Source organism: Tamandua tetradactyla, chromosome 5 (genome assembly GCF_023851605.1).
Source record: "Tamandua tetradactyla isolate mTamTet1 chromosome 5, mTamTet1.pri, whole genome shotgun sequence".
NCBI classification, from domain to species: Eukaryota; Metazoa; Chordata; class Mammalia; order Pilosa; family Myrmecophagidae; genus Tamandua; species Tamandua tetradactyla.
In genome coordinates, this window is record NC_135331.1 from 12,281,929 (window position 1) to 12,304,384 (window position 22,456).

The 22,456-nt window shown below is 38.0% G+C and overlaps 1 protein-coding gene across 9 annotated transcripts in view; it reads right to left on the reverse strand.

Moving 5' to 3' along the window:
• Positions 1–22,456, reverse strand: part of BRAP (BRCA1 associated protein) — a 66,569-nt gene that overhangs the window by 39,886 nt on the left and 4,227 nt on the right. For all 9 annotated transcript variants that reach the window (XM_077159876.1, XM_077159871.1, XM_077159870.1 and 6 more), the window contains 8 exons: positions 20,894–21,092; positions 19,582–19,771; positions 12,754–12,867; positions 10,970–11,118; positions 5,990–6,065; positions 5,318–5,456; positions 3,411–3,520; positions 383–472 (listed from right to left, as the gene is read on the reverse strand). In XM_077159876.1, coding sequence (XP_077015991.1) covers positions 383–472; positions 3,411–3,520; positions 5,318–5,456; positions 5,990–6,065; positions 10,970–11,118; positions 12,754–12,867; positions 19,582–19,771; positions 20,894–21,092 — 1,067 coding nt within the window. The remainder of the gene's footprint in view (positions 1–382; positions 473–3,410; positions 3,521–5,317; positions 5,457–5,989; positions 6,066–10,969; positions 11,119–12,753; positions 12,868–19,581; positions 19,772–20,893; positions 21,093–22,456) is intronic.

Here is a 22,456-nt window from a genome sequence, read left to right on the forward strand (position 1 = left end):
AGCTCCAAAAAGCAGCTGTTCCCAAGCTGACTAACCAACTGGCTGACTCAAATTACAAACCCTCACGCATGTACTTCTATTTTTTTTTTAATGGAATTGTACAAGGCACTGAAAAACCTGACTGAGGTGGAAAACTAAATAAATACATAAACCCACCCTATCCCACCCAAACTCCAAATCCCACAATACTCAAGCCTTCAGATCAGAGTTTTTGTCTTGTTTTGTTTTTAAGAGGCAAAACAGCTCTCCACCTGAATATCAGACCGAGAAGGGAAGAGTCTAGGGTTGCTTTTCCCTGTACTCTGCCTTCCCGCACCCTCCACATCAGATTCCCCAGCCATGTGGCAGTCCAGCACCATCACCAAACCAAAGAGAGACTTACTTCCTCTGCTGTGTCCTTCTCTATCCGAACTATCTTGTTTTCCCAGTAGATTCGCTGAGATTCTAGCTGGCTTGTTAGTAAATATGAATACTAGAAATATAAAGAATAAACACCAAAACATCACTGTTGTCAGTCTCTAAAATTAAATCAAAAACCTGATCTTTAAAGATCTATAGAAAAGTAAGAATAAGAGTTGTCATCAGGATATATATGATACCTTGTTTCACTCTATTCAACAAACATTGGGTTGGGGCAAGTCACAGATGACAGTCACACTTACATCACCCTGGGGCTTATGATCTTGTGGAGAGAAAGGGACAAACGTACCAAAAAAACAACCAACCAACATATGCTGTTCAAACAGACTTTACAAATTACCACAATGGTTATAACTGAGCATTAACTCAAACTAACTCATCTGTCTACCCCTCTCTAGGAGGTTGTCCCTGTCCTCCCAGTCCCTGGGTTAAGTGTCCCTTCTCAGTGCCCTCAGGACCCTGCCTGCCATTAATAGCACTTATGATCCTAGCATTCAATCACTGGTTGACCAGCCTGACTCCTTGACTGGACTGTGAATTCCTTGCAAGGGAGGATTACATCTCTGTCTCTGCACCCCCGAGGCCTAGCACATACTGAATAACAGTGCTGTGTAACTATAAAGAAAGAACAGATGGCATATTATAGTACAGTCTGGTAAGACTTCTGAGAGAAGGTGAGATTTGAAAGGGCTCTTGACAGAAGAAGGGAGACAGATCAAAAAGATCTGATTTCAAAGAATTCCTGAACCAAGACATGAGCTATGAATGTTCAGGATCTCTTCAGAGATGAACAAGTGAGGCTGACAGGTAAGGTATAGAAAGAGAAGACTAGGCAGATAACTTAGGACCAAACTGTAGAAAACTTTTTATGGAGAAATATGGGCAAATGGAAATCAAAGGCCGGAGTGGCAAGATCCCATGCCATTTTGCAAAGACCATTCTGGAAGACTAAAAGAGATCTGAATTATGTTTGTAGGCTAGAGAAGGAACTGAAAGTACAGTGGAGAAATGATAATTGGGAGAACAGGTGAGCACTGCAATGTAAGCTCCATGAGGGCAGGGATTTCACCAGGTTTATTCAATGCTGTGTCCCCAACACTTAGAACAGCAGCTGACAGACAGTAGCTGCTGTGAGTTGAACAGTGCCCCCTAAAGGCATGTTTAAGTCCTAAACCTAAACCCCACTTATCTGTAAATGTGACTTTAGTTGGAAGTAGGTGTTTGTAGCTGTAATTAGCTAACATGAAGTCATAATAGAGTGGGCACTAAATTAAGTATGACTCGTGCCTTCTAAGAGGAAATTTTTTAAATGTTTATTGTGAAACATATATACAAAGAAAAAGAAACAAAAAGCAATAATTTTCAAAGTACACTTCAACAGAACAGATTTAAGAGTTTGTTACAAGTTACCACTCCACTATTTCAGATTTTTCTTCTAGCTGCTCCCAAACACTGGACGCTAAAAGAAATATCAATAAAGTGACTCAGCAGTCATACTTGTTTGTTAAATCCTATTTCCTCTGTTATAACTCCTCCTTCTCCTTTGATCCTTCTCCCAATCTACAGGGATCTTTGGGTAATGCCTGTTCTTTTTCATATTGAGAAGGGGTGTCAACAATAAAGAATAGGGGAATGTATTTAGTTGATAATCTTGGAGAGGCTGGTTCCTCTGGGCTTCAGGATTTATCTGCCCTGGAACCCTCCAGAAATTACAGGTTCCAGGAAAGCAAACTTAGTGCATGAAACTTTCATAGAGTCTCAGTTTGAGCCCTAAATATTCTTAAGAGTTAACAGGAATAATACTGGTTGGGGTTTAGCAAACATGGCAATTAGAATTAAGAGGGAAATTTTGACATAGAACCCAGATACAGAGGGAAAATGGTCATGTGAAGACAGAGGCAGAGACTGCAGTTATCCTGCCATAGCCAAGGAATGCCTGGGGCTACCAGGACCTGGAAGAGGTAAATAAGGACCCGCCTCCAGAGGCTCAGGAGAGAGAGTGGGTCTGCTAACACTTTGACTTTGGACTTCTGAATTCCAGAACTGTGAGAGGATAAATTTCTGTTGTTTTAAGTCACCTTGTATGTGGTACTTTCCTATGAAAGTTCTAGGAAACTAATACAATGAGAGTAGCCTTCAATGGACAATAAATTTAAAAAATGCATGTATATACTTACAGTTAATATGGAAGAGTTATTTATTATAGAAACAATGTCAAGTGTTTGGTCTTTTTAACACCAATACAATATAATGGGAAGATCATCAGACTTATTTTAGGCCATTTTATGAATCTATCAATCCTTTAAGAGTCCTGAGATGGTCAAATTTTCAAATGACCATTTCCTCCCAAGGTTAAAGTACCTGTATTTAAAATAACCTTTTCTGAAATTTATACAAACATGATCATGTTAAATCTCCCCTTCATCAATACAAAATTTAACTATATTGCTTTTATAGTAGATGGGTTTTACTGTTATGGAGAAAAATTAGATTGTATAAATTAACAAAATTATGTTATTTCTTGAACTATATGACTACCCCCCAAAATGGCTTTGAGTATATAAGCTTCCAATTCATAAAATGCTAGACCAAAATATAAGAACAAGCTTCTCAGGCATGCAAAGATGTTACAGGGTTTTCTTCCTCTGCCAATGTGTTCAGTTTCTAATTGCTCCTGTGATGCCAACAAAACTTCCAGTTTTCTTGCAGCTACAGAGGGACAACCTTAATACTGATCCTGAGACAACTAGGACATCACACTGAAAACAGTAAGGTACAGTGAAACTGAAACTTTCAAAGAAGAAAAATTGACAGAATAAAAATATTTTAATAATCACTCATAATAATGATATAACTTTCAAAGTTTACATATACATGTATATACATTTACCATATAGTAAATAGCAACATCAAAAGCTCAAACCACCTTTCAAGTTAGAATAGTAGACAGCAGTAGAAATAGGTACTGAAGGATAAGTAAAGTATCTTACCTCTAACTGTAAGGCATCTATTTTCTCTTCCTGGCAAGTATCACCCTCACATTCATACTGTACTATTTTTCCATCTGTTTTACTTGCAACCAGTCGATGCACATAATTATCTAAAGAAAAGAGTCAACCAAAGTGCATTTCTTTAGAACAAAAAAGATCTCCACACACTTTAATGCTGAGAAAATTTTTGTTTTTACAAATGTAAATTAAATGCCTTGGCAGTATTTCTCTAAAAGTGGGTTAAATCACTTTAATTTTAAAGAAAGCAAGAGTAAGAGAGCAAGAGCGAAAGTATCAACTCTCTTTAAAATGTGTGATTCACAGTAAGAAAGATAGACAATAAAGACTGAGATGGTATAATCTAGGAATGCCTACAGTGTATAATGATAGTGACTAAATGTACAAATTAAAAAAAATGTTTTTGCATGAGAAAGAAAAAGGAATGTCATTACTGCATGGTGCTGAAAATAGATGGTAATTAATATTTAAAAATTTTAACTTATGTGTGAGAATAAAGCAAAAAATGTTTATTTGGTACAAAATTTATATTTTGCCTGGTGCATTTCCTAATATAACTTATGTAGACAGCTTAATTGAACACCATAAGTACATGGAACCTTGAGTAGGACGTGAGATTTTGTTGATTTGTCCAGAGTAATGCCTCGATAAATCCCAGAGTGATTTGAACAGTGAATAAAAAAGTATTTGTAAAGTCCCCTTCAGGGAATGGTGAGAAAGGGGGAAAATTCAACTTTCCCAAGTTGAATTCTTGATATTCTCACAAGCGGTATGGACAATCAAAGCTATAGGCTGAGCCCCCAGTCTTGGGGTTTGTTCATATGAAACTTAACCCCACAAAGGATAGGTCAAGCTTATTTAAAATTAGGCCTAAGAGTCACTCCCAAGAGAACCTCTTTTACTGCTCAGATGTGGCCTCTCTCTCCAGCCAACACAACATGCAAACTCACTGCCCTCCCCCTGTCTATGTGGGACATGACTCCCAGGGGTGTGGACCTTCTTGGCAACGTGGGACAGAAATCCTAGAATCAGCTGAGACTCAGCATCAAGGGATTGAGAAAACCCCTAGAATGAGCTGAGACTCAGCATCACGGGATTGAGAAAACCTTCCTGACCAAAAGGGGGAAGAGTGAAATGAGACAAAATAAAGTGCCAATGGCTGAGAGATTCCAAACAGAGTCGAGAGGTTATTCTTATGCATTAAATAGATATCACCTTGTTGGTCAAGATGTAGTGGAGAGGCTGGAGGGAACACAGTAGAGCTGTGTTCCAGTAGCCATGTTTCTTGAAGCTGATTGTATAATGATATATAGCTTTCGCAATGTGACTGTGTGATTGTGAAAACTTTGTGTCTCATGCTCCTTTTATCTACCTTATCAACAGACGAGTAGAACATATGGAATAAAGATGAATAATAGGGGGAACAAATGCTAAAATAAATTTAGTTTGAAATGCTAGTGATCAATGAAAGTGAGGGGTAAGGGGTATGATAGGCATAATCTTTTTTTTTCTTTCCTGTGTTCATTTTATTTCTTTTTCTATTTTTTTATTTCTTTTTCTGAATTAATGCAAATGTTCTAAGAAATGATGAATATGCAACTAAGTGATGATACTGTGAATTACTGATTATGTATGTTGACGTTTTATTTTATTTCTTAATTTTTTAATTAATAAATAAATTTTTAAAAATGCCCACCAAAAAAAATTTTTTTTAATTAATAATAATAAAAAAAAATGTGTGATTCAGGTTACTCCTGGGAAATAGTGAGAATTCAAGGTTGCAACTATCAGGAAGATGACATTTCAAACTGTAGGGAAAGTGGAAAGGTTCTGAAGGACAAGTTTCCATACAGAATTATTCCACATGAGAAGACAAGAGCAGTGTTCACCTCCAGCATAGTCCCAAACTCGATGGTTGGTGAGCTGCATGGCATATGTGTGCTGGGTCTCCTCGAAGTGCTTATAAGCATGTCGACTTACATACCGTCCACATCCTATATGGCCACATATTAGGCAAATCCAAAGGTTCTGCCAAGAAGGTAATACCTTAATTAGTTAAATATCATTTCTAAGAAGCAAGAAAAATTTTTACAATTTATCATCTAGGCCTTTTAAAAGAACAAAGAATAAAAGCATAAAAAGCATAAGGTGTTTTGTTTAGAAGTAAAATGATCTGCATATTCATACTGTTTAGAAGTAAAATGATCTGCATATCCACATATTAAGTAAATACAAAGGTTCTGCCAAGAAGGTAATACCTTAATTAGTTAAATATCATTTCTAAGGAGCAAGAAAAATTTTTACAATTTATCATCTACGTCTTTTAAAAGAACAAAGAATAAAAGCATAAAAAGCATAAGGTATTTTGTTTAGAAGTAAAATGATCTGCATAGTCACATTTCTGATTCAAGACAAAAAGAAAAAACATCAGTCTAAAAAAGAATTTAAAAGGTTTTAAGTCATAAGGGGCAGTGGTGATGGGGAGCGGGGAAGGGTGGGCAGAAGATAACCCCAGACAACTGAGGCTGTGTTCATTATTCTATTCGTACACCATTACTTACTTCCTGAACACCACACTCAAAACACTTATTTTCTTCTACTGGCTCAGGCGTTTGACAGTACCGGCAAACGGGACACCTACCCAAGACATCAAAAGATAATGGTAAAGAGTAAATATAAAAGACGGCCGTTTAGAACCCAAAAGTCAAAACTTGAAGTTTATATCTTTCCTCTCTTACATTTTTCAGTTTATCGTAACCAAGGATATAATTCAGAAGACAATAATCCTTTTTTGCAAAAAAAAAAAAGGACAAAAATTTTCAAGCTATCCTCAAGCAAAATGAAAACAGACAAGCTCCTGATAAAACAGAGAAAAGGGTTGAAATCTTGATTTGCCTCCTCCCTTTACCACCCTCCTATCTAAAGTAGACAATCAGAGATAGATATTTCCAGGGTAGAATTAGGAACCTGAGATAAATTATTAATCTTGTTTCATATCTGGCTATAGTAAGGTGTTTTCACTTCCTATCCCCATTTCTCAAAGAGTTGCATCATTCAAAATGAACCTGTCCTCTCAAGGTTGTTGGAAATAATATCTGTGGTAAATTTTACCAAATTAAAATAAAACTGTTATTGCACTTCCTGAAATACACATAGCATAGTTCATCATACTATGAACATCATCAGGAAGAAGATACCAATGCTATCAAAACTCAATTTTTAAAAACATTTTGTATCATAAAGTATAACATATATAGAAAAAAGCAATAAATTTCAAAGGCCATTGTAACAAGTAGTTATAGAACAGATTTCAGAGTTTGGCATGGGTTACAGCTCTACAATTTTAGATTTTTTCTTCTAGCTGCTCCAAGACACTGGAAACTAAAATATCAATATGATTCAGCAGACACACTCATTTGTTAAATTCTATCTTCTCTGTTATAACTCTTCCTTCTCCTCTGATCCCTCTCCCAATCTCTAGGGGTATTGGGCTATGCCCATTCTAACTTTTTCATGTTGGAAAGAGCTGTCAATAATATGGGACAGGGGTTTAGAATTAGTTGATGTTCTTGGAGAGGCTGGCCCCTCTAGGTTTCAGGAGTTATCTGGCCTAGGAACCCATTTTGTGGCTGTAGGTTTCTGGAAAGTAAGCTTAGTGCATGAAACTTTTGTAGAATCTCAGATAGAGCCCTAGGTGTTCTTTAGGGTTGGCAGGAATGGCTTTGGTTGGGGTGTGGCAAACCCAGGTAGCCTAAGGTAGCATAAGAGGAGCCTCCAGAATAGCTCTCCACTCTATTTGAACTTTCCTAGCCACTGACACCTTATTTGTTACATTTCTTTTACCCCTTTAGGTCAAGAAGTCAATCCCACAGTGTCAGGGCAGGCTTATCCTGGGAGTCATGTCCCACACAGCCAGGGAGACTTTCACTCCCAGATATCATGTCCTATGTAGGGGGGTGGGTAATGATTTTACTTGCAGAATTGGGCTTAGAAAGAGAGAGGCCACATCTGAACAACAAAAGAAGTTTTCTAGAAGCGACTCTTAGGCATAACTATAGGCAGACTTAGCTTTTCCACTGCAGAAACAGGCTTCACAAGAGCAAGCCTCAAGATCAAGAGCTTGGTCTACTGACTTGGGATAACTCAAGTTTTGATTTACAAAGCCTAATAAAAAACAGCACTGGAACAACTGATTAATCATCTTCTGCTGTACTCAAAACAAAGTAATGCTAAGTACTAGACAAAATATTTTTGTCAAATGACCAAAACTATAGAAAGTTTGTCAAAACTAAAGAGGTGATGTTAAACTGAATTGGCACCAAGAAAAAAGAATGCTTAAGGTACAACCAGTATCAGTTTAATTTGTTACCCAACTGAGTAAATAAAACTGAGAAAAGGAAGTGAGCAGAAAGAACACTACGTTTTTGTTGCAGATAAAGAAGCTCTACCTGTGTTTTTCCTATATGAAGTCTAAAGGATCAAGTCTCTTTCATTAATATCAAAAAAGAAAATAAACAAGTAAATAAGAAACCTCCAAGAAATAAAATTGACAGCTAGTGGGCAGCAAGGAGTCTTGCTGAAGGGAGAAATTTGCTTTGCCCCACATACTTGGTCTGTGTGGTGGTTGTGGTGGTGACTGGATAAGAAACAACAAACTAATTCTGAAATCTAATTCTCCACAAACTAATTCTGAAATCTAATTCTCCACATTGTAACGCATGACCTTTCCAAAATAGAAATCTGATCCTGAGACTAAAAAAAGAAAAAAGAAGGGAAGAAATTTCAAAAAAACTTTATTTTTACTGTACAATTAGTACTCTATTACATACTACCTTATCTAATTACTTATTAAATATACTTACTAATTTATTAAATTCTTTTTGCCTTCCTCTCCAAAAATAATTTTTGAGTTTTTATCATACTTTCCCTACGATATTTTGGGGAAACTCTCCCAAAACACCCTTCCTTAACCTTTTTATGTGACAAACTCCACCCTCAAGACCCAGTACTGGGGTACATGGATGGTTCAGGGGTAGAAAGCTTGTCTGTCATGTAGGAGACCCGAGTTCGATTTCTGACCCACGCACGAAAAAAAAGACCCAGTGTCAATTACCAATGCTGCCTCCTACCTTCAGCCCTTGCTAACATCCTCCAGATGCAAAGGTCATCTATTTCTTCTCTAGTCTCCACTTACAATCATGTGTTTACGTGTATGGGTAAGCTCCCTTTGCAGACTGAACTTCCCCAAGTCTGCCTTCGACTCTTCCCTCTCAGCCCCTAGCCTTGCACTCGGCATATACTGAGGTGCAAAACACGCCTGCTAAATGATCTATATGTTTTTGAGGGCAGATGCCATGGCTCATGGAGCATCTTGTGCAGGTCAAGATATGACGGGTTGAATTATAGTCCCAGTTCTGCCACTCTCTGGCCCTGACACTTTCACCATGCTAATTCTCCCCTCTCTGAGCCAGTTTCCTTCCTCTGTCTAATGAGGAGGTTGGACAAGATAGTCTCTGAACAAACTTTTAATTTTAATACGCTATGGCTCTATCATAGTTAATCTATACCAAAAGTAAAACTGGAATGGCAGGGAACAAAGAAGTCTTCAAAACTTAAATACAGATAACATTTCATGGGAATGCATATATGTCAGTATGGCTTTATTCAGGGCAATTTCATAGCTGGACAATTCTTTGAAGAACCCCAAATGATACTCCAGAACTGACTGGCTGAGAACACTATAAAATCAGGGTAAGATTCTCATCTAGCTAAATAAGCATACTACATAAAACCTAGTATTTATTTATTTGCCCAACAATCTTTACTGAGCTCCTACTATGCACCAAGACTTGTGCTAAGTGGAAGGGGAACAGCAATAAACAAGCCAGGCCAAACCCCTACTGGCATTCTTCTTCTAGCCAAGGGTCACCCATGGGTGGAAAACAAATTCCCGTGGACTTTTCCCCCTTAGAAAGTGTTGGCTTTGGAATGTGACCTCCCCTCATGAGTGCCGCCTCCATTTCTCTCACTGCCTCGTTGTAGGAACACTCAGATCCAACGTCACTTCTGCGACACTCTGGCCATGGAGAGCTCTAGTTCTCCAGTCACGACGCCACACACTGCTCCTTCTTAACACGGTCATGCTGTGCTTTCACTTGTACTTATATCATTTGATTTCCCTTCTTTCCCTCTGTACTGTGAAACCCATGAAGCAAATGTCTAATCTATTTTTCTAGCTAAGTCCCATAGTACATTTTCCTAAGGGAGCAACCACCCTTGATTAAAAAAAACAGTTACAGACTATGCCACAGTTTTCCATCACCCTACAAATGAGGCCTTAGTTGAATTGGGAAACAGAAGTCTGCAGGTGGGTGCCTCATACTTGGTGACTACTATTGCTACTGGGTACTGAGCCAGCTATACCTGACAAGCTAAAATGTTAGGTGCTGTACTCCAGGTGATGAGACACCAAATACAGATAAATGAAATTTGGGGCCTAGATTTGGTTTTAGCATGAAAACCTTAAGGCTAAACTTTACTTTTTTTTTTTTTTTCCATTCTCTGGCTCATGGAAGGAAAGAACAATTCATACCGCTTTGGGAAGTTTCACAAGAATTCAGAATGAGCATACAAAAAAGGACTCAGAAGAATGCTGATTCCCATGTGAACTGTGGAAAGGGCAAAGGAAACTGGAATACCCTTCCATGTGACCTCTTTACTACATGGTACCCAGGTTTACAAAATCAAATACCTGAAATGGTTAATTTTGGGTGGAGGCTATTTTTTGTTTTGTTTTTAAAGTTTTTATATTGAAATATTTTCAAACTAACAGGACAGTTACAAAATAATGCAAACCCCATACAGAGAACTCCAACATATCTCTAAACTCCCAGATACCCAGATCCACCAATTTTAACATTTTGCCATCTGTGCCACATTATTCTAGCTATCTATCCAATTTATCCATTTTCTGAACACTTGAGCGTATGGTATATATATCATGCTCTCTGAACACATAATACTGCCATGTATGCATTTCTTAAGAACAAGGATAATCACTTAGGCAATCATCTGTAGTGTAGTTATTAAGTCAGAAAACTTAACAGTGACATAAAGCTTACTGTCCATATTGCAATTTTTTTCATATGTACTAATAACATCCTTTTTTGGGGCGCATGGATACTGTTCAGGACCATCTATTGCTTTTAATTGTCATTGTCTCTCTTTTTTGGGGGGTGGGGGGTGCACAGGCTAGGAAGTGAACCCAGGTCTCCCACATGATCACTGGGAAACACCTACAGAGAAACACCTAGCATAAGCTGCTTTGTTTCTTTCTTTCTCTCCCTCTCTCTCTCTTTCTTTCTTATTGTGGGAATATACTGACAACATAAACTGTTCCATCTCAAACATTCCCATGCAAACCATTCAGTGGTATTAATCACATTCATTACATCATGGTACCCTCAGGTGTTAGACATTTATAACTGTGGAAAAAGGTAATGACGGACTTTGATATAGGGGGTGCCGGCCTCTGCACTCACGTGGTATCGTCCCAGCGCTGCAGACACTGGCTGTGGAAGCTGTGGTTACATAACGTGGTGAGAATGCCATTCACGGACTCATCCATGCGCTCCAGACATACCGTGCACTTGGGGAGCTCGGTTAGGTCCATCACAGGGAGGCTGGCACCCTGCAGGGAAACACCTCGCATAAGCTGCACTCTTCAGCCATCAGCTCTCTTTTATGGGTAAATAATAGTTTTCCCGTTGTTGTTTAACTTCTGGCAAGGTAGTAATAATCAACATTATTACTCTCTCTAGATCATTTAAATCTCAAGATTTTCATTCACTCATTCATTCAACAAATACTGATTGAGAGCCTTCTACAATATTCCCAGCACTGTGTGAGGTTCTGGGGACACAGAGGTGGATAAAGCAGATGCAGATTCCTGCCCTCCAGCTGACAGACTAGGAAGGGAGACTCCTGCCAAAACCTTAAGAGAGAATTTAACATGTGACCAGACTCCTAGCTTTAGCCCTAAGCATTTACGACAACACAGAACACAAAGGAACAAAAAACGCAGAATAGAAATGGATTTGAAAGTGTTTCCACTGAGTAAATTATAACACTTTCTAGTTCGTGACAATAGTATCAACAACACTGACTTGATTCAGTCCTTGCTCGGTGCCAGTACTGCTGTGGGTGTGAAACAATGGCAAGCAGAACAGATTCAGTAAGTGAAAAAACAAAAATAAAAACAAGAGTCAGCCCCAACCTTCACAGAGTTTGGGGACAGAAAAACTCTAACAATAAAAAAATAAATAATTATCAAGAGTCATAAATGCTATCAAGGAAAAGTGCAGGAAGCTACGTCAGGGTGTGGAACAGGGGGCAAGACCTGGTCTAAGTGGTCAGGAAAGGCCCCCCTGAAAAAGCAATGTTTCCCTTGAGACCTGATAGTTCAAAGAGGGGGAGGAATTACTTAGGTAAAGGTGGGAAGGCATATATTTAAGGGCAAGCTGAGAAAAACCATGTTAAAATCCCCTGAAGAGTAGATACTTTCAGGAAGTCTCTCAAGAGATCAAAATTCATTTAAAAAGGCAGAGGGTCTGGCACAAGAGGAGTCTGATTTTATCACTTATCAAATTTTATGTGATTTACTCTAATGAAAGAACAATATAGTCAGATATATTTCCATTGAGCTGATTTCAAGGTAAAAAGAGTTTAGATTTATTTTCAAAAAAAGAAAGCCTAAATATATTACAGAGTAGAACCTGCGACAAAGTATTATTCACATGACCACTCACTGTAGGAAAGGCTCCCAAGGAGGGGAGCCACTCAAAGTAATCGCAAGTTGTTATCAAAAACAGAACAAAGGATCAGGAAGGAGATTAAAGGATAATATTTAAAACAAAAACAACAACCTCTTTTTGGCTCAGTGATATTTCACTGATTTGGAATAGATGAATGCTCATTTCAACAACACAGATAATACCTTTTTTGAAACATCTTCTTTGCAATTTTTTTATTAAGATAAAATTCGTCACTTAAAAACAGACAATTCAGTGGCTTTTAGTATATTCACGAGGTTTCCCAACCACCACCTTATCAAATTTTAGAACATTTCCACCACCCCAAAAAGAAACCCCATACCCATCAGCAGGCACTCTCCATTCCTCTTTCCCCCAGTCTTTGGCAGTGACTAAACTACTTATGTGTCTCTATGAATTTGTCTATTTCAGGCATTTCCACAAATAAAATTTTAACACTGAACTTTTATCATCTTAATATATTTATATCAAATGTAAAAATTATTCACACTTACATCTTCAGATTTCAACACTTCAGCCCTTTCCACATATACGAGCTGGCAAACATCGTCTTCTATTGAGTTAAATTGGCGGCCATTGCATGCCATATAAAAACTATCCGCATCAGCCTATGCACATCAATGGGGAAAAGGAAAAATATTAAGACAGATATTCTTAAAAACTTGCTTTGTATTCAAGATGTACAGCTTCAGTTATTTTCCTCATCAGCATTTAAAAATTATGCCAAGAAGAGAAAACCACTAAAAGTTATATCTATAAAAGTAGATTTGTAGGCCCATCAAACTCTTTGATCAATATTATATGTCTCCAAAAATGTTTCCTGGGCTACATATTTACTTGAACTGGCAGAAGGTACTGACGTGCAATAAGCTGACAGCTAGTACAATTTTAATATTCAACCAGCAATGGTCAGCATTTTCCTTGATATCTTTTTTTTTTTTTTCTGGCTCTAGTCAGCATTTTCACAGCAGCTGTAAAGTAAACACTCATTTTTGCAAAGCTGGAATCAAATCATAACTGTTGACTGTTATAGAAAGGTTCTTTAAAAATCATAGCATCCATATCAGAAAAAATAAAAGACCAGTAGAACTGGCATGGAGTGAAAAAGCCAACTCTTTCCCTTCAAGAAGCGAAGTAATAAGGATTCATGAGCGTTAGATAGGGATTTCATCAGGAGATTTTAAAGGGTGAGCAACTGAAAGTAGCTTAATTTGGGGGGGATGGGACAGTGGAAGAAAGGGACAGTTTCTTTCTTTCAGGAAAACAATCTTTGTACATTTTATCTTCATCAAAATGTTAAAAGCCTGTTATTGGATAGTAAATCTTTTCAGTACAATAAAAGAGGCGACTTAAGATGGCTTCTCCCCTTTTCCAAGAGCAGTGGCCTTTTCCTAAAATGCCTGGGGACAAGTAAGCAGCGCAGTGCGAATATGGATTCACATACTGAGGGGCCTGACTGCTTGGAAGTGAGAGGACGGCCTCAGGCACCAAGGAGGGGCACACAGTGGCCGTCCAGGGAAGGTGGGTCCCTCCTCAGACCCTACAGCTCTGAAATGCTCGCCAAGAAACCATACCTCTTCAGAGGAAGGGAATTTGTGACACTGAGCATCTGGTAAAGCCCACTCAACATCAGATAAAGTGTTGCTTTCTTGGGGGAACTATTTATTTATACCATAGAATTGCACTTTTTTTGAAATGAGAACATTTATAAACAGTTGTGGTCTCCCAAACACTGATTTTTCTTTAAGCTTATTTGTACTGGAAATGTACCTTCATTCATTCAAATATTTAATAAGCATCCAGTATGGGCCAGGACTGTGCTGTGTACTAGACAGAGAGTACAGAACAAAATACACAACTTCTACTTAACCTGCTACTGAAATGCACAAAACAAAAGCCTGAAGCTAACTGAAAACACACAGAGGAAACAATTCCATTTATAATGCTTGTGTTGTAGAATCAACAATTTAAAGAAACATAGCTTTTCACAGTGACTCTGCTCCCAGATTAAACCCTGACTGATAAACCCACCTTGAGGAAGAGTTCCCTCTTCAAACTGAAAACATGAGTAAGATAAATTGAGTAAGGGAAACAAAAAAAACTTCAGGAAATAGAAAGTTATGCACAAGAGGAAAGGTAATCAAAGGCAATAGCTGGGTTCCATGGTGAAGAATAGTTATCGGTCTTAACATTTTAGAGTTAACCAAAAGACGAAGCACAGAAGGCTTACTTATCATTACCAAACAGAATTTAGATAATGTCTAGCTTGATAATGTAAACACAAAAGTTTGAAAAGTAGAAGTGAGGAGAAAAGGTCCAAAGTGGTCTGGAGGCACTTAAAACCTCATTTTGTGAAGTGGGGAATCAAAAAACACTGCAGAACTCTACAGTTATGATTTATAGAGCTTACTTAGAAAGAGGACAGACCTTTGTCTTGTTCCCCAATGTATTTCCAGTGTTTGAAATAATGCCTGTCATGTAGGTGGTGCCACACATTTGTGAATTGAAAGGAGACCATGGAATGTTAAGGCTGGAAGATACCCCAGAGGTCATCTAGGTCTGCTCCCCTTTACAGATGAGAAATCAAGGTGTAGAGAGGTGTAGGAACTGGCCCAAAGGTAATTTTGTGGCAGAGTAGGGTTTACACCTAGATCCTCTAGCTCCCTAACCCAATGCCCTTTCCACTAGGCTGCCCTTCTCAGTGGGAGCCCTCTTCTCAAATCCATTCATAGGGGGAAAGAGTCCCACTGAGGTTTGTCAAAAGACCCTTCCAGTCTTCAGGATGCATCCAAGAGAGTTCACCCTGGGCATCCCGGTGGAGCTCACAGAGGGAAGTGGCATCTGAAGCCACAGTGGGTGAAATTCATCAAGGAGCTAGTGATGGGAACATCAGTGGATGAGCCTGTGTTCCCCTGACCTACCAACTAAAGATCATCAGTTTAGCCACCTCAGATTCTTTCTAGCCTTTTTCCCTTCCACATCTATGTTTTACAAACATGACCATATTGTATAGAAGTGTATATATTCTTTTCACTTATTATAACACAAGCATTTTCTTGTGCTATTATGTATTCTCAAACACTTGTGTTTAATGTCTTGGATGAGGTTGCTTTATATGCTATACTGTCAGTAACTTAAGCCTTCCCCCATTATTGGACAAATAGGTTGCTTAGTATTTCAATTCTTTACTCTTGGGCCATTTTTGAAACTGTATCAATGACTGCAGTAGTTAGGTTCAGGTGTCAACTTGACCAGGTGATGATGCCCCACTGTTCTGTTTCTGTTGCCTTAAATTGTCAGTATGTGGGGGAAAAAAGCACCAAGCTTTTGTTTTCCTCTGGTCCCTTGTCTTTTGGTTCTCAGGATAGACAGAGAAAAAGAAAAATCCAGTATTCTCAAGGGTTTTCGCTGTTAAAGTGATTGACTCCACTACTGAGAACATATTTTTACTTCTCAAGCATGACAGTGAAAATGAGCTAATATACTCTACCCTGTTTTTGTACTAAAGAGCTACAAACTGAACCTTTTCTGCTTCTTCCATGTGTCCTGATGAATTACATATTCCTTATTCAAACATGGAGTTTCTTAAAAGGTCACAGCACAACTCTGTAAGCACATCTGTTCATAAGGCTTCCAGCACAAGGCCACGGCCAACGGAAACGCATAAGATCATAAAAGATATAGGGAAGGCCTGTTTTTACTTACTAAAAATTTTCAGGTCAGAAGAAGAAAGGAGTACGAGTATGGTTAGCTCAGTGAATAAAAAAGCATCTGCACAGTCCCCTTGGGGGAACAGTGAGAAAGGGGGAAAATTCAACTTTCCCAAGTGGAGAATTCTTGATATTCTCACAAGCAGTGGGGACAACCATAGCAATAGGCTGAGCCCCCAATCTTGGGTTTGTTCATATGAAACTTAACCCCACAAAGGATAGGGTAAGCCTACTTAAAATTAGGCCTAAGAGTCACCCCCAAGAGAACCTCTTTTGTTGCTCAGATGTGGCCTCTCTCACACGACAAGCAAACTCACCACCCTCCCCCTCTCTACGTGGGACACGACTCCCAGGGGTGTGGACCTTCCTGGCAATGTGGGACAGAAATCCTAGAATGAGCTGAGACTCAGCATCAGGGGATTGAGGAAACCTTCTCGACCAAAAGGGGGAAGAGCAAAGTGAGACAAAATACAGTGGCAATGACTGAGAGATCACAGAGTTGAGAGGTTTTCCTGGAGGTTATTCTTACGCATTAAATAGTTAAGGTGTAATGGAGAGGCTGGAGGGAACTGCCTGAAAATGTAGAGCTGTGTTCCTGTAGTCATGTTTCTTGAAGATGATTATATAATGATATAACTTTCGCAATGTGACTATATGATTGTGAAAACCTTGTGTCTGATGCTCCTTTTATCTACCTTTTTGACAGATGAGTAAAACATACAGATTAAAAATAAATAATAAGGGGAACAAATGTTAAAATAAATTTAGTAGATTGAAATATTAGTGCTCAATGAAAGGGAGGGGTAAGGGGTATGGTATGTCTGAATTTTTTTCTGTTTTCTTTTTATTTTTTTCTGAATTGACAACAAATGTTCTAAGAAATGATCATGATGATGAATATACAACTATGTGGTGATATTGTGTATTACTGATTATATATGTAGGATGGGAATGATCATATGGTAAGAATGTGTTTGTTATGTTGAAAAAAGTTTTTTTAATTAATAAAAAAATAAAATAAGTTTTATAAAAAAAAAAAAGAGTATGGTTAGCTGCCCACGCTATGGAGATGGGTGACCTGGGTATGACTCTTAGCTCTAACACTGAGCTGTGTAGCTTAAAAAACGACTTATTTACATTAGGGCACAATATTGAGAAAGTTGCAGGAAAAGCACTCAGCCCAGGGCCTGGTACCTTTTTTTTTTTTTTTTTTTTGCATGGACAGGCACCAGGAATTGAACCCAGGTCCTAGAATGGCAGGTGAGAACTCTGCTTGCTGAACCACCGTGGCCCGCCAAGCCTGGCATCTTTTAAGTGCTCAGCAGATGGTAACTACTAAGTTTACCGTTCTCATTGTAGCCCATTATTTTAAAATTTTTTAAATTAATTTTTAAATTCTTTTAAAAAGTATGACAAGAAAGAAACACAAACATTCTTAACAGAGGATCATTCCGTTCTACATATAGAATCAGTAATTCACAACTGTAGCCCATTATTAATTTAACAACTTCAAGTCCTACACCACAAGAGTGTTATTAAGTCCTAGAAAATCCTCAGTTTTTCTCAGACCCTAAAATTCAGGGTTAGCATAAGTAATAAAATCCATGATACTAAAGTCAAGGGTTCTATCCCCGTGGGGAAGAGCATGCAGCAAGCTGTTATAGTCTCAAGAAAACAGCCATCAATCTGAACAATCTGCACCCGGTCAAAAGAGGCAGATGGAGAGAATGTGCAGATTTACAAAGAAAAGCTATTAACAGTAACACAAAATATGTACAGTATTTGTATCTGCATATTACCACAGGCAGAATTTGAAACAGGAAAGTTCGTGGGTTTGTAAGACAAGTTAGTGTTGTGGGTTTATAAGACTTTCAACAATTTAAAAAGTCTATTATGTCCTTACGCATGCTTTCCCTCCCTAATCTATGTGGCTTTTCCTGCATGTTATCTGCTCACCCTAGGTGCTCTTAATTGTTAAGTAGCTGCTGTTACACAATGTCTTCAAAACAGTGACTCTCTTCCCTTTCTCATACCATCCTCCCACTCCTACCAGAAGAGGATTATGTCCTAGGGATTACAAGGGAGGTTGCAAACCCCAATTAAGTCATTATTTCTAGATGTGTGGCCCTAGACAAATCACTAACTCCTTCAAATGTAAAACAAGGACAAGAGTATTTGTCTACCTCATTGGATTTTAGCGAGGGCTAAATGAGATAATGCATGTGAAACATAGCACAGCGAATGGTACAGCAGTCAATACAGGTTATTTGTGTAGTTTAAGTCAATAGGATATTGGAACTCAGATTTTTAATGTCTCTATCAATGTTAGTGTACTCTGTAAAGGTTAAAGAGATAACAACCATGTATCTTTGTACACAGAGCTCCACACTAAGGGTCCTCTCTTTGGGGTCCATGGAACAGGTATAGATATAATCTAATTTCCTCTCTTAACTTCTTCCCCACGGCCAATGAATGGCTGCAATGCTGTCAATTCTGGATTTCTATAAAGAGGAAGGAGTTGTGTCATATGCTCCCTTTTATCCACAAATCTTGGTGACCAGTCAGCAGAGAGGCAATGGCTAAAGTTCCTGTAGGCATACCCATTCCTTTGTTAATCAGCAAATTAGAACTGTTTATCTGGGTAAATTCAGGAAGGCTGTTTGTCAATGAGATGACAGAGAAGAGATTTTTGATAAAGTTACATTTCAAAACCTAATAAAATTTCAATGAAACCTAAGGATAAAAGAGTTCTGCAGTCTCTGGTTAATTCCTAAAGCTTTCTTCATTTTTATATTAATATAGAAAAACACATACAACAGTGAGTATGCAAACCTAAGGAAATACTTTATTCTATAATCTCTATAACTGAGGCTCATGAAGTGCTGCTTAAAACAATAAGCGAAATGGAGTGGCCAGCAAAACCTTCCTAAATCACAAAGTATCAAAATGCACAGCATTTTTTAAAACTGAAAATATCACCACTCTTTCAGCGTTTCTGTCTACTGCACTAATTTCCTATCAGAATTCTAAAGCATCTTTACTACTTCAAGGAATGTCAAAAAACACCTCCTGTCCAGTAAAATAATAATTTGTGATGTAGATTTTATTTTCTAAAATGTGCCAAAGAGTACCTTTTATTTATTTATTTTTTAATTATTATTATTTTTTTGCATGGGCAGGCACCGGAAATCGAACCCAGGTCTCCTGCATGGCAGGTGAGAACTCTGCCTACTGAACCACTGTGGCCCGCCCCTAAAGACTACCTTTTAAAAAGAAAAGGAAAAAAGCAAATAATAATATGGTGTCAACTTCAAAAAGTTTGGGAACTACTGCTCTATTGAAACAGTTACTAGTAGATTAAAAAAATAGAAAACAAACCCAAAATACTAGATTTCATACCCAATCTGATTTATAAAAAATTTATGCGTATGAATTAGAATTGCCTTTTTGCTAATGAATTTAAAAATACATCTAGAATTACATCAATACCCTGGAAGACATGTAAAGCCAGAATTGCAGATGCAAAATGTTATATATCACACATGCTAGTATTATACAGTTCTAAAAACACAGTTTCTGTGGCAAAGAGATTTTTAATATCTTAACTTTTACCTGTGCACTAAACTTTATCAGCACCATATATTGATTTGGAGTAGAGTCTCTGATGATTTTCATTTGTTCAATTACTTCATTAAATGGGGCGACAAACTTCATAAGGTCATGACTGGTCATTGTAGCAGGGACTGTGAGTATACACAGCATGGCACTGCGCCTCACATCTTCTTTTAAGGAGGTCATCTTACTAATAAGACAATAATTAGACTGTCTTGAATTGATAAGGAATGGTTAATTCAGACATCACTAATCAGACAACTTTTATGTCCAAGAAAATAGGAAAAAATAAAACTTGTAATAGTACACAAATCAATTTCAACAGCTTGCTATTTTACTTGAAAAGGCACACTAGATGGGCAAATGCAGAATCCTTAAAATCTGCAAGAGATTAAGATAAACTTTAAAATTATCTATATTATATCCCCCCCGGAATTATTAATCTGTGAAAGGGCTTGTGACAGTTCTAAGTCTATCTTAGGCAGATGTTTATTAGTTATTGTTTATTCTCAGTTTTTGAACAATAATGTTATAGCAAACTTAGAGGCACAACTCTAGCTGTAGACTTCAGTAAGGGTCTGGAAGAGAAAAGGGTTCTAGAAATAAGAAAGAGAATTCCAAACTAGGAAGATGTGACTCTTTAAGGATTACAGAATTGAGTGAAATGTAGTGGAAAGAAAAACTTCCCATAATGCAACTTACTTTTGAAATGCCGCAAACTCACTTCAATAGCTGCAACCCAAGATGGCTACCTGAACGTTCATTTCCCTGTGGGAACCTGGCAAATAAGCTAGGATAAGGACAGCCTATTTGGGATCAACTACCAGTTATCCAAGGAGCTGGTGGCCCAGCTCGTTGTTTATCTACCCAAATGCTTTCTTTCCTTTCTAACAACCTTTGTTTGGACAACAGAAAAGGGTAAAAAGGAGGTGGTGAAACTGTCATCAATTAACTGAATTCTCAGCAGCTTTAGTTAAGATTTGGTGGGGATATGAGACTATAATGATGTTGCATATCATTTTTAATTTTTCTTTTCCTTTTCATCTTTCCCATTCACCTTCCATGCCCACCTGCTAAAGGAATATTTTCCTAGGTATTTTCTTAAGTGCATTTGTACATTTCTTTCACAAGGAGAAGCTCTGACTCAACCCACAAAATTATAAATGCAAAATATCTAAGAATTCTCTAACATCCAACACATGAAAATATTTTCCTTTTGAAGCTTAAAATAACCACCTTGCCTCAGAGCAAGAGACTTTCCTCTGTCCTGAGGCAAAAAATAGACCAACCCAAAGGAAAAAAGTTTTCTTACTTCGTTTTGTACAGATGCATAATACCATGAACTATCTCAACTGATGGGTTTCCACTGAAGAATGAAATCTGGTCCGGAAGCTGTTTGGATGGAGAATCGGGAGTAGCATTTATGCATTCTTTACTGTGATCTCTACTTTTCTGTGAAGTGGGGGAAGCTTCTGAAGACTTTTCTTCTTCCACTGTAGCTTTCAGCTCATCTTTCACAAATCAAAAATTAGGAGATTATAAACTATTAGGAAATATGTTGAAGGACTAATCAGATTAAAATTTTAAATCAGAAGGATAAACTCTGGCAGAAAAATTCTAATGTACTACAAAGAACTATTTTAACTGTTCTGTTAAGTTTTGGCGGCATATCGACATGAAATCTCTTTCTGCCCCATAAAAATCTTCATAAACATTCTCTGGAACTTAAGGATGGCTCTTATATTTGGCAGTACTATAATATAAAGCCCATATATTTGGCAGTTCCATCATGCTCTCTTAAATGGTACACTCAAGAGATAGTGAATTTGAAAACCTAACCTATCAGTTCTGACCACCTCTGTGCTGGAAATGGAGCACATCTACAACCCAAGTTGGAAAAGCCTGGCAGAGCAGGGGAAGGCACAGCAGGTTTATCTGGGTTCATTATAATCTGTTTATATGGTAAGCAGCTCTCTCCCATGGAATAATGACCAACCTAGCTTGTCAGGGTTAATTTAGAATATTTGGAGAAGTTGGAATGTGTTTTGACAACTTCATATAAGGCACATAGGCAATGAAAGATAAAAGTTTGCTAGAGATCAAAATCATGGGCTCTTTGAACAACATGTATAAAACAGGCAACCAGGGTTCCACAGGAGATTAAGGGTGGGGCTGCCATATGATCCTGCAATCCCGTTGCTAGGTATATACTTGGAGGAACTGACAGTGGGTACACAAATGGACATTTGCACACTGGGGTTTATGGTGGCAGTGTTCGCAATCCACAATGGATGGCGGTGGCCTAAGGGTTCATCGACTGAGGAACAGAAGAGGGAATTGTGGTGTATACATACAACAGCCTACTGAGCAGCTGTAAGAAGGAATGAAGTTGTAAGGCATGCAACTAGGTGAATGAATCCTGATGACAGTATGTTGAATGAAATGTCAGAAACAAAAAGACAAATATTATCATGCCTCACTTATATGGACTAACTATAATATACAAACTCAGAGAATTGAAGTTGAGAGCATGGTTTATCGGGTTGGGGCCTATTATAAAGGGTCCTAGATTGTAAATTCTTATAGTCAGTCACATCTACTCTGCAGTTGGAACTGTTATTTCTAAATTCTGAAATGCTGAGCTATTTGTGTATTATCTGGTCGTTCCCTGTAACTTCGGGTATTTGTGTGACACCTGAGAGTCAGAGTTATAGCTCTAAAGCTGTGCAAGTCAGCATTACCCCACATAGCAACTGTTAAAAAGTTGAAAAAGTGATCAGACTTCGACTAGAGATATGAATGAAGCTGATCTGGATAGGACTAAGGTAAATCAGAATACAGGGTAAAGGATGATACGGTCTATATTCTAAAATTT